At 40.2% G+C, this 17,401-nt stretch overlaps 1 protein-coding gene across 8 annotated transcripts in view; it reads left to right on the top strand.

Moving 5' to 3' along the window:
* The window catches only part of RALGPS1 (Ral GEF with PH domain and SH3 binding motif 1), a 208,677-nt gene that overhangs the window by 140,838 nt on the left and 50,438 nt on the right, over positions 1-17,401 (top strand). For all 8 annotated transcript variants that reach the window (XR_004425850.1, XM_033138378.1, XM_033138381.1 and 5 more), the window contains exons 10-11: positions 7,977-8,114; positions 10,339-10,432. Coding sequence is in view for 7 of the 8 variants with exons in the window: in XM_033138378.1 (XP_032994269.1) it covers positions 7,977-8,114; positions 10,339-10,432 (232 nt within the window). In the remaining variant the exon portion in view is untranslated. The remainder of the gene's footprint in view (positions 1-7,976; positions 8,115-10,338; positions 10,433-17,401) is intronic.

The following is a 17,401-nucleotide window of genomic DNA, read 5'->3' as shown; positions in this document are numbered from 1 at the left end:
GCGCTCATCTCGCCCTATAGGCAAAGGGAGCCAGTGTTTGTCCGCAGACAGCTTCAGGGTCATGTGGCCAGCATGACAAAGCCGCTTCTGGCGAATCAGAGCAGCGCACGGAAATGCCGTTTACCTTCCCGCTGGAGCGGTCCCTATTTATCTACTTGCATTTAGACGTGCTTTCAAACTGCTAGGTGGGCAGGAGCTGGGACCGAGCAACGGGAGCTCACCCCGTGGCAGGGATTCGAACCGCCAACCTTCTGATCAGCAAGCCCTAGATTCTGTGGTTTAACCCACAGTGCCACCTGGGTCCCTTGTTTTAACTATCCATTTATTGCAGTTGTTGTACTAACAGAACAAAAATGTAGTGAAAGGGAACACACATTGGTTTCTTATGAAGTCATGCAGTATTAGGGCACGTTTGGTGATGATACTTGTTCTAAAGAGCACGTTGTCCTGAAGAGCATCTGAGTAGTGATGTTGCCTTTGAAAGCAAACAGTGAGTTATTTCCAATATGTAAAAGCATCAACTAACAGGCAAGCTTCCATGCAGGTTGCACAGGCATTATGGAATTGGTGGAATTGTTGAGCAAGCCTGTAACAGCTCAGGCAGGAATGGGGACCAGCAACATAGGAATATGTTTTTTATTACCTATTGAGGAAAGTTTCAAAAGAAGGAGAAAGAGCAGCTTGTTGTATTGGGCTCCAGCACCTCCAGCTAAAAGATACCATTGGCTGTGAGAGCTGCTGTGTATTCTTCTGACCCCCCCCCACCACACATTAAGGAAGTTCTGCAAGCTGGTACAAGTTACATGGTCTTCCATCTTTTATCTGAATTGGGCTACATATTAAGGGGTTGTCTGAAAATGCTAAAATACATAGAATTTATGGGAACAAGTGCCAAATTGCTAGATAAAAAAACCAGTTCCTGGATTCTGAAGGATTTTTTTTAAGTGTCCCTGAAAAATCAGCTTTGAAATGTTGGAAGAAGTGGTATATCCACAAATATAGAACCGGTGAAATCAAGTTTGTTTGACAACTTGCAGAAAATGCAGTTCTTCGTGCCAGAAGGGAGAATGCAACAGGCACATGCAGTTCTCATCCATGACTTGGCACTTGGTTACATGAAGTGATCTTTTTAATGTCAGAGTTACTGTCTGCCCCCAACCAGGGAAAGCAGCAATTTCAGTATTCCCATGCTCTCTGTCTTGCAGCTTTTGATCGCTTAAAACTATTACAGTGCAAAATACAGAACAAAGTATCGTGCTTAAGTTAATCCACATCGCACACTAGGTTGAGTTAAGAAAATGAATGTCGATTCAGTTGGAAGAAGGACAGTTAAGATGAAAGTACACAAAAATTGCAAAAAGGCCACTGTTTCCTCAGGTGTGCTGCATGCTGGGAGGAGAGGAAAAAACAAATTAAGAATGGCTTTTTTTCCAGCCAAAATAGCTGCTACAGAGTATCTTGAACCCCGCTATCCAAAAGTACTAGACTAAGCACGTTTAAACAACCTGTATGATTTGTTACATGGACCTGTGGATTTGTGTTTTAAAACATGCTTCTATCCTAGATGAAAAGATCTGGCTCCTCCCTGACTCACCATTTGCTTTTCTTGGTTTTATTCTATTGTGAGTATGTAGATGGAGTGTCACTTCACACTGTTTCACTAGGGTTACTGTGACACCTAGAATGCAAGCACCAACTCTACTTGAATATAGATGCCCAGTTAGATGTGCCTTCCATCATTCTATATCATGAGTAGGCAAACTAAGACCCGGGGGCCGGATCCGGCCCAATCACCTAAATCCAGCCCAAGGACAGTCTGGGAATCAGCATGTTTTTACATATGTGTCCTTTTATTTAAAATATCTCTGGGTTATTTGTGGGGCATAGGAATTCGTTCTTTCTTTCTTTCTTTTTCAAAATATAGTCCAGCCCCCTACAAGGTCTGAGGGACAGTGCACTGGCCCCCTGCTGAAAAAGTTTGCTGACCCCTGTTCTATATGGTTGAAGAGGACAGAAAAGAGCCAGGAAAAACCCAACTATGCAGGAGGACCTTCCCAGGGGAAAAAACAAGTGCTCCAGAATCCAGACTGATAGGAAAAGTTCTTACTCACATTGGATTTTTACAATGATCAAATACACACGTTGAACACAGAAAAACAACCCATCTGAATTATTTGGTTGTGTTAACTTACCTTAAAGTTGCAATTCTAAGCATGCTTGTGGGGAGAATGTTGAATGTACCTCACATGAAAGAAGGGAATATATTTCCAAGAAGAATTTTGAGTATATAGTGTGTTATATATTTTTCAAATATTTAACAACTCTGTTGAGCCGCTTGACTTTCCTTCGGTTCCCATTACTTCTTGTAAAATTAAATCATTTAGGACTGTAGATCACAATCCCAAAACTTTGCTGGATGTTAAATAAAACATGAGAAAAATTCATCTGCAGGAATGAATTTCAGTTTCCCAGATGGGAAAATGATTTTTTAAAAAATATTTGGAAATTCAAAATATTGGGTTATATTTGGTTCGATTATAAGCAGATTACATTGACATAAACTATTTGCCCCAAAAATGTTCTGTGGTTTTATTTTCTACATGTGTTATTGCATTAAGTTATAATAGCATGTTAATTATTATCAGTGATCCTTGCAAACCTTCCCTATAATGTCCAGGCCTGAAGGTTTTTGTTTTTTTTTTTTGCTTGAGATGTGCCCTATTCAGTATTTTGTGATGGCTTGCCTCTACTCTGAGGGGGACGGAATTTACATTTGACTCTCTCACAGCTGCTGTTCCTGTTATTTTAGTCTTTGGAATTTATCATAATAGTTTGATGTTTTAAAACCCCACAAGTGTAGCTTTAGGAGCAAGCACACTTCGTTTCTGAAATCTTAGAGTGTTCTTTTCCAAGGCAGGGCAAGAAAACACAAAATAGTCTTTAATCATAACTGCATTCTTTCTCAAAAAAACAAAAAGATGAAGCCACCTTCTGTGAGTGGATCTCCCAATTTTCTGATATTTTCTCCTTTCCTATCAGTACCACATGGGCATAGGCAGGGGGAGAATTTTACCTGTGATTCCTGACAAAAAAGCTCAACAACTTTTTGTGTGTCCCCCCCCCCCAAAAAAAATCCTGGCTATGTCCATGAACCAACCCCTATCAGTAGGGTTCCCTACTATTTAGGAACAGACATAGTCATATCAGTAAGTGCAGAGATTAAAATCTTAAGAGAAAGGAATGTTGTTACAGACTTTTAAAAAGCAGCCAGGAGATGGAATTCTGAAGACCAGGTGCCATAGCTGAGAAGGCTCAAGAGTTGGTTAGCATCTCAAAACAAGCAATGATTAGCCTCCACAAAACAGGGGTTTGTGAAGCTGCCTAAGGTTTCCTAGTATGAATACCATGGGGTTGGACTTCTCAGCAGCTGTAGTGTCATTTCATCCATTGAGAGTTTAGGTTTTCAAAACGTTTCATTTGACAACAGCTGCCTCTTTGTGCATACTGTCCACTTGCAAATGCTGCTCATTCACATATACAGTTGTCAGTGTATTATGTTCCATAAGGAGCAATTAAGCTTGAAAGCACAAGGGAGTTGGATAGAAATGTTTTAACTTGAGCTAGCAGGAAACTATAATAATTATGAAGCTCTGTAGTAAAAAAATAAATAAATCAGTTCCATTTCAGAGAGTGGCACAATCTCAGCAGAATGCATGGAGAAGACAACATGAAGATGTTACATTACCCAAGACCTTGTAACAAATGTTTTACAACATGGTTTTGCAGTACAAATGTCAAAGTCTGTAACTATTTAATAAATAATACCACACTCCCAAAATAAAAGTGTTTTAAGCTGTGAGGTTCTCAATAAAATAGGCAAAATAGCATATTGTAGGGCAGACAGATGAGAAAACTTTCCCAGCCTATGGGCTGCATTTCACTCTGGGCAACCTTCCAGGGGCCACATGCCAGTCACAAGTAGTTCAGAAGTAAATGTTGTAAGTGTACATTTTACATTTGTACAGTACTCCAAGTGTCTATATACCACCACAGATTTCTCTCTATCCCTCAGCCAGGGAAGGAAGAGGCATTATCAGTATTCAAAGATACATTCCAGGCCGGCAAAAACATGCATGGAGGATACAAAACAGGGACAGTAAGTGACCTGAGGGGAGTCCTGAGGACCAGCTAGAGAGCCTTGGAGGGCCACGTTCAGCTCTGGACTTGAGGTTTCCCACCCCTGACGTAATGGAATTGTTAGAACTTTGTGGCCAAGCTTGAAATGTGGAAATAACAACCTTCAGTTTTAGATTATATTACATGGTTTCCTGCATGCCACTTTCCACTCGTAGAGGTTTTTCTTTGGACAAACACAAAGAGGAGGTGTGGGGGAAAAGAGAGGAAACTACATGGAACAATTTGGGCTTGGTGCTGCTTTTATAAGGCAGAAGCCACCAAGAGTCCTTGCCCCACTAGTTTCCTGTGTTTCTGCAAAGGCACTTTTCAGAATAATATTAGCTGTCTATGGTAATGGAAAACCAATAAATGAGTCAGGCTGGGCTAGGGCATCTAGTAGGTAACTTGAACATCCTTTCTTTCTAATACTTTCGCTCATTAAGTTTTTATTAGAATTCATCTCTTAATTTATTTTTGAAGATACCCTATTATGTTGAAACAGATTTTCCCGTCCTGCTATGCCTGTGAACCATTGTAAATGCAGCACGTCCATGTGACAGCAAAAGAAACAAATCAAATTTCATTGGGTTCCCACTCCAAACCATGAGTGCAACTCCCCCATCTTCACAGTCCTCTAGCATCCTCCCCCAGCTTTGAGCCTTCCAGACTTCCTGAACTATGCACACATCAGTCTCAGCCACTGCAGCCAATGGTCATGGATGACAGGAGCTGTAGTCCATAACACCAGCATGAGGGAGGCTCCCTTAGGTACCAAGCAGTATGGCTGACATTCAGAAAGGTAGGCATTAGCCAGGGATTTGCACAGATAGAAGTAGAATTCTTTTCTCTTTTCTTTGAATTGCAGACACACACACAAACGCAATAATATCAGGAACTAATTTTGAAATATCTTTTAGATTGAAGGTGATTTGGCAGAGGAGCCTGCCAAGTTCAGAGTCCCCCTGAACAAGCAGAATTAGTGGCATGGCTTTTGAATTCTATTTTGTACCACCAAGAACCAGTGAACACTAGTACAGTTTCACCAGAAACTCACAAATTAAGGTTTTATTCCTCTTCTAACAGAACTCCTTAGATGTTGTATGCATCACAAATTTGGGGGGGGGGGTGAAGTTTAAAATGATGCCTCTGGCAAACACAAAGCATTTATTGTTTGTTCTCCTTTACAGAGTTTCATTTCAAATATACCATTTTTTTTGAACCATACAGAAAACATAGGTGTAACATAACTACATTCTTCTCTTGATCATCATCCTGTTCACTTATTTGGTGCATGCAGCCATCTCAACAATCCCCAAATATCTAAAGTGTCAAGATGAGTGGGTGTCCATAACCCACTGGCAGAGCAACTATAAGGTCCCTATCATTTCCACTTAAACAGATCTTTGTCTCAGAGCATGGAGAGCCACTGCCATTCAGAGTAGACAGCACTGGGCTAGTGAGTCCCTGTGGTCTGACTTGCAGAGAGAGAGAGAGAGAGAGAGAGAGAGTAGCAACTTCAGTGACAATCTCTAAAGATCATGCTTTTTAATAGCTGGACCTTTATTCCCTCAGTGACAGTGGTCACTAGCAAGATGCACTAAAGCACACTTTTTCCCCAACTAGGGTTATGGGGTTGGATTGTTCTCAGCAGCTATAATTTTACCAAATACCCAAATATAATGTTTCTTGATATTTGTTGCTATCAGCAATAGAAATACTGGAAACACTCCATTCACAAAAATGTTCAAAATCAGTTTAGTTAAAATAGTAAAACATACAATTTAAATGCAATCAATAATTATACATAATTCATGCAATATCAAAGACTATGGGGGGAAATATGGGCAGGATTCATCTAACACGCCTCACCAATGGAAGACTTGCACAAGGACTGCTTGTGCAGTGGGGCTTTCCCGCTCTGTTCTTTCTGCATCCTCCCTGTGCCCCAAAATTGGCTCAGGGCGGGTTAGGAGAATAGCTTGCAGGGGAAGGAGAGGGGAGCTGCAATGCATGCACAGATGGAACATTCAGAAGTGCACAAAAGTTGAAGACCACCCAATAAGTTGTATTTAATGGTAGTCCTGGTCAGAGTAGACCCATTGAAATTAATGGGCATGGCTAACCTTAGACCCTTTAAACTCAATGGGTGTACTCAGAGTAGGACTTAGTTGGATCTAACTTAATGACTGTTTTGACCCGAATTACCCAAACGAGATACAATCTTAATTTGTATTCCTATATTCAACTTCTTGGAAGACTCCCTAAGTACAAGTCAACCCTTTTCGCCTGTCCTTAGTGGTACTTCGGGTTACAAACACCTCGGGTTATAAACACTTCGGGTTACAGACTCCGCTAACCCAGAAGTAGTACCTCAGGTTAAGAAGTTTACCACAGGATGAGAACAGAAATCACGCAGCGCTGGCAGCGGGAGGCCCCATTAGCTAAAGTGGTACCTCTGGTTAAGAACGGTTTCAGGTTAAGAACAGACCTCCGGAACGAATGAAGTTCGTAACCAGAGGTACCACTGTATGTTTCATTGCATTCCTTTGCATTCCCTTACAGGTACCGGTAGGCATAATTCTCTGTCATCTGTTTATAGTGATGGTGACTCTTGGACATATCTTGCAAAAGTAATAATAACATGCTTGTTGTTCATTTTTGAGCAAGAACCCACAAATGACTAACACTTTCCCCATTAAATTGTGGCTTCTCCTGTTGAGTCACAAACTTAATAAATGTCTCTTCTAGCCCAGAACAGAAAACGTGCAACCTCAGCATGATCACTAACTGCTGTATTTTACACCAAGCAAGATCTGCAAACAATAAGATTGCTCTGAAATGATGCCAAGAATCAAATTGTGATGACAGGACTGAAAAACATTTTGGTTGTGAAAAGGGAAGCAGAATTCAATGTGGATTTGCTTTTGGGGGGTGGTGATAGGACGTTGTTTAGGGGAAGTATGCAATTCCCATCATCACTATTAATTCACTTTTAAAATGATGGTTTGAAATTGAATTAAGTTGAGAAATGATATTACAAGAGGAATGCAAGAGTAGATAAGCTTGTTTTCCCTTACAGTGCTTTTTCCCCTCTAAGTTCCCTCTGGGCCAGTCCAGACATAATTCAGACCATCTCTTGACCACGGTGAAGTTATTGGCACCTGGCTGTGAGCTGTTCCATCCCTCTTCCTTCCCCTCTATCAATTCCCCTCACCTTTCTTTGTCAACATTAGCTAAGATGCATTGTTACATATATACTGGCATAGGCCATAGTTTATGTTAGCAGGGTTTGTCGTGAGCATGGTTAATATTAGCAATGCACAGCTCCAAACTACTCAAAAGCTTAGCCTGGTTAGCATTCATCAACATTAGTCTTGATACAGATGTGCAAGCTTGATGCCAGTCCTAATTCCATGGTTAAATTCCCTGCATTTTGTATGCACTTTGTACTAAAAACTCAGCATCTACAATATTTCTCTTTTCTTGTTAAATACCAGTACTTGGATCAAATAACACTCAAGAAAATATACTGGTGCAGTGTGGTAGAAAATTTGGCTAATAGTAGTGTGCAATCCTGAACATGCTGAGATTTCAATGACTGAATAAGGGAAGAGGGTTCTCTGTGTCAAGTAGGATGAAAACTCTGTGGGCCTTTTCTTTATAATTATTCAGCTCTCATTTGTTTTTTAGTAAGATTATTCAAGTGGATAACCGGGGGTTCCTTGATTTTTTGTTTATTGTAACCAAGTTTCCTGTATCTTTATAAAACACCTGCTTTAACCTCCCTTCTTTAATTTCAGGGATTTATTTGTTGGATTTAATCTACATTGATTCAGCATATCCTGCTTCAGGCAGCATCATGGAGAACGAACAAAGATCCAATCAAATGAACAATATCCTCCGAATAATTGCTGATTTGCAAGTCTCCTGTAGCTACGGTTGGTAATTTTCCTCTTCACCAATATTTCTTTAATATAGTAAATTAGCACCAGATGTATGCCTCATACAAAGAGGGGCCTTAAGGGATAATGTAAATCAGGAAGCTTTGTGCTACTGAACCATTTAGCTTCTGCCAAATTAGGGAATTAGATAAAGTGCTTGTTGTTCTGGCCCAGCTTAAGTCTGCAGACATAAATATATACACCCCATCTTTACCTTTTTATTACAGTCAAACTTTACATAAATTGCATTACATTTTCGTTATGGCCAAATTCTACTTGAGATGTTTGGTGCTTCCTATGAGCTTGTGGTCTACTCTGATTTCTAGAAAATCTGTGCCTTTTTCTGCCAGAATTAGTGGAATGGCTTTTGAATTCTCATAATAAATAATATAATAGTAGTAATGTAGACTTGTTCTATAGCTGCAGTTTGCCTTGCAACCTGTCCTCAGTCTTTTCTGGCTGTGCCTCTTTATGTTATAATCTCCCTCCATTTCCCTTATGAATATTATTTATATTCTATTATTTACAGTATTTATATACCATTTATTTTATCCATTCAGGAGAGATCTGGATCATAAAAATGTGATTTTATACCAATTGTCATTTTCTACCACATATTCCCATAAAAGCTATTGTGTTCATACGTAATGAGAGAATATTTGATCTCAATACAGTACAGTACTTACATTCTCTGCCCAATGAAATCAGATTTTTTCTGAGGCTCCAGAGGGCATTAGACTTCTTTGAGGTGGCACCTCTAATGGAACTTGTAGGTAGGGCCAATCTTGAATGCATCTCCAGTGGGAGGAGCCACTCAGATCTCCCAGTGTAAGGAGCGGAACTGTTGAATCTGGTTACAGGTAGGTAGCTGTGGTGGTCTGCCATAGTCAAAGCAAAATATAAAATCAAAAAATCCTTCCAGTAGCACCTTAGAGACCAACTAAGTTTGTTCTTGGTAGGAGCTTTCGTGTGCATGCACACTTCTTCAGATGTTGAATCTGGTTACAGCAACTAGGAGCCCAGCCATAGGTAGTTTAGGCTTTGTCATGATCCACTTGATCCTGACTGACTCAGGGCAGGAGTAGCAGTTGCTGTCAGATGAAGAAGAGGAGATTGTGAAGGATGCATCAACAGGGAACAGCCAAGAGGGAGGGTGGAGTCTCTTCCCCTTTGTGCTTAAAAGCCAAGAAACGGAAGGCAGTTCCCAACAATGGGTCAGCCAGCCAGGAGGGGAGACTGAACAACTACAAGCTTGTCCAACTTCCAAGAGACTGCGATCTATTCCCACTATAAAAAAAAACTGGTGGTGATCTACTCACTGGATTTACCAAAGTTGTTCAGCCTTTATTTTTATTTTTGAAGGGGGGTGGGAGGATTCCCACGATTTACCGTGATCTACCACAGGCATCCCGCGATCTACCAGTAGATCACAATGTACCTGTTGGCCCTCCCTGAACTAGATGAACTGCCCTGAGACCTTCGGATATAGAGCAGTTTATAAATTCAATAAATAATAATAGAGGGGTTGACCTCTGTCCTGTTACCAAGAACTTGGTGCCACCTCTGCGATTGGCAACAGGCCATGCCCCCTGGAGGAATGTGCACCTCCAAGAACACATTTCTCATAGGGAGAAAGAGTCTCATGAGCAAGCATGCCATATCTCACTTTTAAAAGCTGGCAGGAGGGATATGACAGTTTGTCGAGATATCTTCACAGCTTTCATCAAGTTTTGGGTCCATGAAGCGGTTCTCGAACTGTTGATTCATGTCTTTTGTGACGGAGATGGAGGAAGTTTCAGTCTCTCCCACGTTGCAGATGATTGCCATGCTACTTTTTGATTCTGATGGGCTTCCCTCTCCTTAGGACAGTCAGGGAACATAAGGAGTCCAGTGTGGAGAATCAGACTGCAGTGGACTTGGCAGGGAAGGGTTTGGCACCAAGTATAGAGTATATCTCTGGTCAGGAGAGGGTTGAGTTTTGTGCCACCTTGCACTCATCTTTCATTCTAAAGATGTCTAATGCTCTCTGGCAATTTTGGAGATGAGAAATTCATGGTAAGAAAATTTCCGTTTCACTAGCCTATCTATCTGTCCTTGGTGGGAAAGCTTGGTGTTATATTTCAGCATAGTGCAAGGAAATAAAAGTTTGAAGCATGTGGTTGAAACTGCTTTTGTTCTTGACAGTTATGGGATTTATATGTGCTTTTTTTAAAAAATGCAGATCACCTTATAACGTTACCCCATGTGCAAAAATACTTAAAGTCTGTCCGGTACATTGAAGAGCTTCAAAAGTTTGTGGAAGACGACAACTACAAGTACGTAGCATCCTTTCCTTTGGCCCAGTTGAGTTCATGGAAAAGATGGCCTAGCCTCAGACTTGAATAAAAGGGTTTTTTAAAAGGTGCTCCTGGCAGGGATATACTTAGATTTTTGTTGTTGTTGTTTTTTTTAAAAAAATGATATTTAAACAGTAATGATATTGTCAGGGGTTTGAGTGAAACCCCAGATGGAACTTGTCTATAAGATCTAACCTCATTTCCAAAATGAGACCATTTTGTGAAAACTTAAAATAAAAACCAGATAGACCTACTTGTTGTTTTATTGCATTACAGCCCCATGCTCTTAAATTGAAGAATTTCTGAATGAGGCCCACAGACCAAATTCAGAAGACCACTTTTGACTTCTGTGCAATTATATCTTATTAGAAATTTAAGTAGAGTAGATGGTGGATGTGCTCCTTAGGGAGAAGGCAGGATAAAATTGTAATCATCATATTGTAATATTCATAGTGCAAACCAGAATAAAAATATAAGAATTGCCTTGTGACTGTTGCCTGATAGTTGGAGATGTGTGACAACAAACATCACAAAGGTAGCAGTACCTCCATAATCCAGAAGGAAGGCATGACACTGTCTGCAGTGACTTGTTGGGATAAGCCAAGTTTTCTGACGTATCATGGTTTATGTTGAACAAGTAGCATAGTAGGGCATGCTGCCTAATCAGGTGTGCTTTGCTCCTCTCCTAGAGAAAATAAGAGAAACAAATCAGGAAACAGCAAATAAATGTAACTTCCTATGATGTCAGAATACAGGATCCCAGGATTACTAGCCAGCCTAAACTATGGTTTACTGTTAGTTTATGAACCTGACTTGTTAGGAGCAACAAACCAGGATCCCAGAGTCAGGTATCACTTAATTGCAGCTTCCTTGTTTATGGAAGTGATTAGGCCATGTGCCCCAGCAAATATTAGACATAATCTCACAAATTGTAGGGCACACCTTAGGGTTTCATCCTTTATTGGTGCTTCTTCATGTAGTTCAGGATAACATCACCAATAGCCCCAAAGTCTGAAAATTAATTTCTTAATTTCTATTTAAAATGTTTGGGTTGAACACTGGAAACATATTCAGATCCCATGATGTTGTGTGAATGGAAAAATTAATGGATTCAGTATACTGCAGTTAAGCTGGCACAGCAGACAAATCTCTTGGTTGACACCTCTCCTGAATTTTGTTATTGTAATTTTTCAGTGTTGGTGTTGGGAGGGTGGCTCTGTAAATCCTCCTTATCACAAGTGCTACTTATAGTAGGTTTTTACTTTCTGATGTGACTCATAAACTATTCTGACATACATACCGATGAGCCAGATGAGCTCCCACCATCTCACCTCCTACCATATGCATCAGGCAGGCTGTTTGTTTTTAAGCAGTACACAAGCTAGTTTTAAAAGTGGTGCACATTTAATTTTTAAAACTGAAAAATTATCTATGGATCACAGGAGAGTGGTATGTCAATGACGTCACAGGTACTAACCAATATGCACATTCTAAAGCCAGCATTTACCCATCCAATCATGAGCCACTCTGAAAACTTGTAGAACGGGTGTTTCCAGAGCTCACTCTTAGAGATAAAAATGCATTTGCCACTCCTGTGTCTTCTGCCTCTCTTCTTCTGGAATTCACACCAGGACTGCGCAAAATACCATGGAGTAGATTTCTGCTGAGGGAAACATGCTGCAGAATCTCTCCCCATTTCATCATGTTGGACAGCAGCTAGAAAAATCAAATCAGTACTGGCTTTTTGCTGCTGAAAACCTTGTTTATCTTATCAACAGGTTTATTTTTTTGGATGAGATTGAACACAGGCATAGGAATAATGATGTTTTTGTATCAGAATTCTGTTTAATGTATCATGCTGTCTTCCAGATGAAAAAACTTTGTCTGCAAAATGTTTTCAATACAGCTTATCACTTCTATTTTTTTAAAAAAAAGATGGGGTGAAATTTTGTACAGCTTACTTGTGGCAGGATGTACGTGTATGAATGTCTGTATAAGCTATTCTTGCCTTCTTGCCTCTAGGTTCCTAGGGAAAGGAGTTTGTGGCTTTACACTCTAAAAATACAGCCTGCAAACATTTACATGTTGAAATCAGTTTTAGTTTGACAGGTATTCATGACTAAATGGCACACAGTGTTAAGAATGAGAAGACTCTGGAATCCCCAGTGGGCTAATAAACTCCCTACAATACATTAATAACAGCCATTAGCAAATACAGTGGTACCTCAGGTTACATACGCTTCAAGTTACATACGCTTCAGGTTACATGCTCCAAGTCCGCTAACCCAGAAATAACGCTTCAGGTTAAGAACTTTGCTTCAGGATAAGAACAGAAATCGTGCTCTGGCGGCGCAGCGGCAGCGGGAGGCCCCATTAGCTAAAGTGGTCTTCAGGTTAAGAACAGTTTCAGGTTAAGAACGGACCCCCGGGACGAATTAAGTACGTAACCAGAGGTACCACTGTATAGAATTAATCTGCAAGCAAGAATAATGTGCTACAACACTGGAAATTGTACACACACCGAGCTCACAGACACACACTCTCTTATGTATTTACTATCATGGTATTAAAGAGATACATTTTGTTCTACTCCTTACCTGCTCTTTAATATTTTCTTAGTTTAAGTACTCTGTCTTATGCATTGTATCCAACACGTAGGCTGTAGGCTGCATTACCATTTACTCTGGCTTTAATAGACCCCCTCCGCTGGTATTTGAATCTGTGTAAACATGGCATTAACCAGGATCTATATCTAGCTTGTCGTTTCTTGAGAAATACTGCTGTTTGATATGTTTTCCCTCAAACCAGTGTCCATATGATTTGTTAACGTAAGCCACACTTACTTCACAATTAAGCTGAGTTGTGTAGGCTACATATGAGACAGCCATTACACATGTTTAGATGATGGTGCATGGACAGATGATGTCTTCATGAATAGGAGTTGGGAAGGTTGCAGGAATGGGGAAACAAAGCAAGTAATGAACAACAGATAAAGTTATTCCTGCTCCATCTCTGGTTTGTACTCCATCTCCAAAGTTATTCCTGCTCCATCTCTGGTTTGTACAACAATGTGCAACTTAAAATGCAGTGGGGGAAAGAGCCTCACTACATTTTAAGCTGCTAATGTGCACCTAGGCACAGTTTCCCAAAGATTGGTTTCGTTTGCATTTCTTGGTTTTATAAATACTTTAAATGCATAAATGATAAATAAAAGGTTTATATCTTAACATTATAAATAAAACAAGCTTTTTTTAAAAAAAAAAACCAACCTCCTAAAGTATGAGTACTTGAACACACAATTCTGGTAATACCTTCCATTCAATCTCCATTCAAATAAATGGGAGCTCTGTTTGCATGAATATGTGCTCTTTCCAGCTCCCAGACATATTAGTGGGGTCTACATGAGAGAGATTTTTTTTTGTTAACTTTCTGTTTTCCTGTGGTGTTTGTTTGAAGGCATAGGGAGCATTCCCTATAACACTAGTGAAAAGTGAGTAATTGCAATCGGGGTGTGTGTGTGTGTGCCTGTGTGTGTGTGTGTGTGTGTGTTGTGGTTCATAGATGAGATGCCAGAAATTTAACCACATTGCCTAATTTAGTTCTTGGACAGCGATTCACATTCATGCAATGATGTTAAGATTATATATACAGTAGGTTTCCATTAGCTTGAATATTATGTGTGGAACAGAACAAAACAAAGGGTTCCTCTAAATATTTAGGGGCATGACATAATACTTGGAAGTGGGACAAAACATGAGTAATTTTAAAATATTTTTTTCTTAAAACAGCTTTTAATCTCCACAGAGGCATTTCTAGCAACAGTGAGCAGTATTTACATACATTTTGATACAGGCCAACCTTTGCTCTTCCATTTGATCTGAATGTCCATTTTCTAAGTAGCTGTGCTGTTTTTAGCTACAAATGTATTACACCTTAGAAAGACTGAGTAGCGGGAATCAAAATAAAGAGGAAAAGGGGTGCGGATCAGAGTTTGACAAAGTTCTCAGAATGAGGCTGAACAATCTAGACATTTCTTTGGAAGAATACAGACCCTACATGACCATGTTTGTTGGCTTAGCAATGCAGATTTTCTCTGCAGGTGGTCTTGGAATGGCATCCAGACTGTGTCCTGTGCTGGGTTTCTTTACTGTCTCTGTACTGATTCTGAAGGTATGAATTTCTTTAAATATTCATCAGAATCTCTTCCTCTTGGATAACTCAATCCACATACTATTTGAATTTCTCCTCATTTCTGGCGCTATGCCAAAAGGATGCATAAGCCCTGTAGAGATAGCAAGCACGCTCAGGCCTTATAAGGGGAAAAAGGCCTCTCGACATTCTGTCTTTTCATGCCTTTTTTTATTGAAACAGGAGCATTCGTTAGACTCAGGAGGGGCTACTTCTTATCCTTGGCAGAATGTAAGATTCATCCTTGTATAATATTACTCCATTACAGGAAATATACTGGAAACTTCCTCCAAGACTGTCTCTTCTGGCTGAAATCTCTGCAGAGAAAAAGAAAGAAATGATTTTTTTGTTCCATTTAGTGGGCCTTTCTATTCCACGCATCTCTTTTGTAGAAGAAAATTGTATTGACCAGCCAAGTTGCATAGATATATTAATACTTTAAAAAACAACAACCTGCAGTCTAGCATTTCCACCTAGATATGGAAGGTTCTGGAACATAGAGAAAGCCAAGGTGATCATGGGCTCCTTTCTTCCAACTGCCTGGGGGGGGGGTCTATTTCCACAGCTACTTTGTAGTTATATAATGTGGGATGAGGGCAACCCTTTGCAAATGGGCTTTGGTTTCCCCTTGCGTTGTACATTGCACAGGCCTATTTTAGGCATATTTCTGAGAGGATTTTAAAGGAAAGGTCTGTGATTTATCATTCTTTTTAAGGTCTGTTCTCTGTCTAGTCTCCCCTGCTATACCAAGCACCCCACTCAGATGCTAAATGTAGCTCAAACACCCTGCCCGGAAAGCTTCAGTTTCTCTATTTCCACCTTGACTATCCACTGAACAGCTGCAGAACAAATTACCAGCTAGTGCCTGTGTAAGCAATACAGCTCTTGAAATTGTGTTGACCTTGGAACATTAATTTCTTTCCATTTCTTCAGTCCTCAGCCTCCCAATTGGATTCCTCTTTTCTTTAGGTTTCAAATGCAACCAAGCCTCTAATTGACAACTTCAAGTTGGCAAGGCCCAGGGAACCATCTCCTTCATGACTGGTTTCCCAGCAATGTGAATTTATTTCAGCTTCCCACAGAGCACCTTTGAGCTTATCCAAGCAACAGATCCTAGCATCTTATAGGAGCTGTAGCAAACAGCATCTGAGTTCTTTGCTATCAATAGTTTTTGTCCTATGTGGGAAAAATAGCTTTTGAGAAGGTAAAGCATCTACTTTGGATGCAGAAGGTACCAGGTTCAATTTCCAACATCTCCAACTGTGACTGGGAGAGACTCCCTGTTTGAAGCCCTGGGAAGCCACTGTCTATCAGTGTAGACCAGGGGTAGCCACCCTTTTTATACCTACCGCCCACTAATGGATCTTTCTTGATGTTAAAAATTTCCTTACCGCCCACCAGTGCTCGATGGAAGGAGGATTCAGTTTCTGCTGTAGAACCCCCTGCCGCCCACCTAGAATCCTGAAACGCCCACTAGTGGGTGGTAGGGACCAGGTTGACAACCCCTGGTGTAGGCAGTGTTGAGCTAGATGGGCCAGTGGTCTGACTCCACATAATGCAGTTTCCTCTGTACTTTTTTGCTTTTGGTCCTGTAGACACTGAAAATGGGACAGCAAAGTCAACACTCCTATCTCTTGGAGAGGCTAGACCGTAATCAGTCTCCTAGCTCAGGTTTACCGTGTAGTTGTGGGAGGCAGCAAGCACCTCCTCTCTTGGGGAATAGTGCTCCTATGGTTCATCTGTACAGAGGGATCTCTTGCACAGACTTCAAATCCAGAGGCCTGGGAAGAAATTGTTGGAGAATATGTGGCAAAGGAATGCTTTTCACTAACAGAATTCCTCAGGTGATTCAGCATGCACCATCTCATATTCATTCATTCAATAGGCTGGAAATAAAATAAAAACAAACAGCATACCAGAATCTAAGAGCAAAACAGATTCAGAACTGTGACATAATAACAATTATACAGAACTATAATAATCTCTGCTTAGTCTTTGAAGTTAGTCCTTCCAGATTCAGGTGCTATGTTGTTCATATGTTTTCACAGCTACTGACAGAACTTTAGCCACTATCAATGATATCCTTGGGATTTTATATTCCATCAGATATTTAAAATAAAGTTGAGCTGATCTTCCTGGTAATTTGGTGAGCAAAGGGTTAAGAAAACAAAATGATTTGCTCTAAAGATTCTACTTCCTGATTATTACAGGAGCCTAAGCATTTGAGATGAGAAAACATGAAATCTGGGCAGAGTAGAAGCTCTGTAGCACATAACTACAACAGATTTGTGAAGTAAATAATCAATGAAGCAGCTATGAGTTAATTAATTGTATACCACCATGACAGTGGTGTTGAATAGTGGCAATTTACAAACTAACTAACTAATTGTGCCTGGGAAGCACCAGCCAGCCTTTATTTCCAGCCATTATTGTTGTATAAAGAGCAAACTTTGTAAACAACTGAACTGTTCTCCTTCAAATAGCAAATTTACACTTAGCTATATTTAGAGTTTCATTAGTCACAGCAGTCTAGGAAGCCACTTTTAGCACTTACACTCAAAAGACATGTGAAACTATTACCCTTTAGTTTGTTTAATTGGTCACAGATGCAGGATGGCTAAGAATTAGCTACTGCATAAGACAAGAAGAGTAATTAGAACCTTTCACTCTTCCACCTTCTCATCAGTTTACTTCTTCCTATTTTGCTTGCTCTCTGAGGTTGTATAGTTGTTTCAGAATAGCCATGGGAGCAAAGGACTT

The sequence above is a fragment of the Lacerta agilis genome, chromosome Z, assembly GCF_009819535.1.
Source record: "Lacerta agilis isolate rLacAgi1 chromosome Z, rLacAgi1.pri, whole genome shotgun sequence".
Classification (NCBI taxonomy): domain Eukaryota; kingdom Metazoa; phylum Chordata; class Lepidosauria; order Squamata; family Lacertidae; genus Lacerta; species Lacerta agilis.
This window is presented reverse-complemented; position numbering and strand designations above follow the sequence as displayed.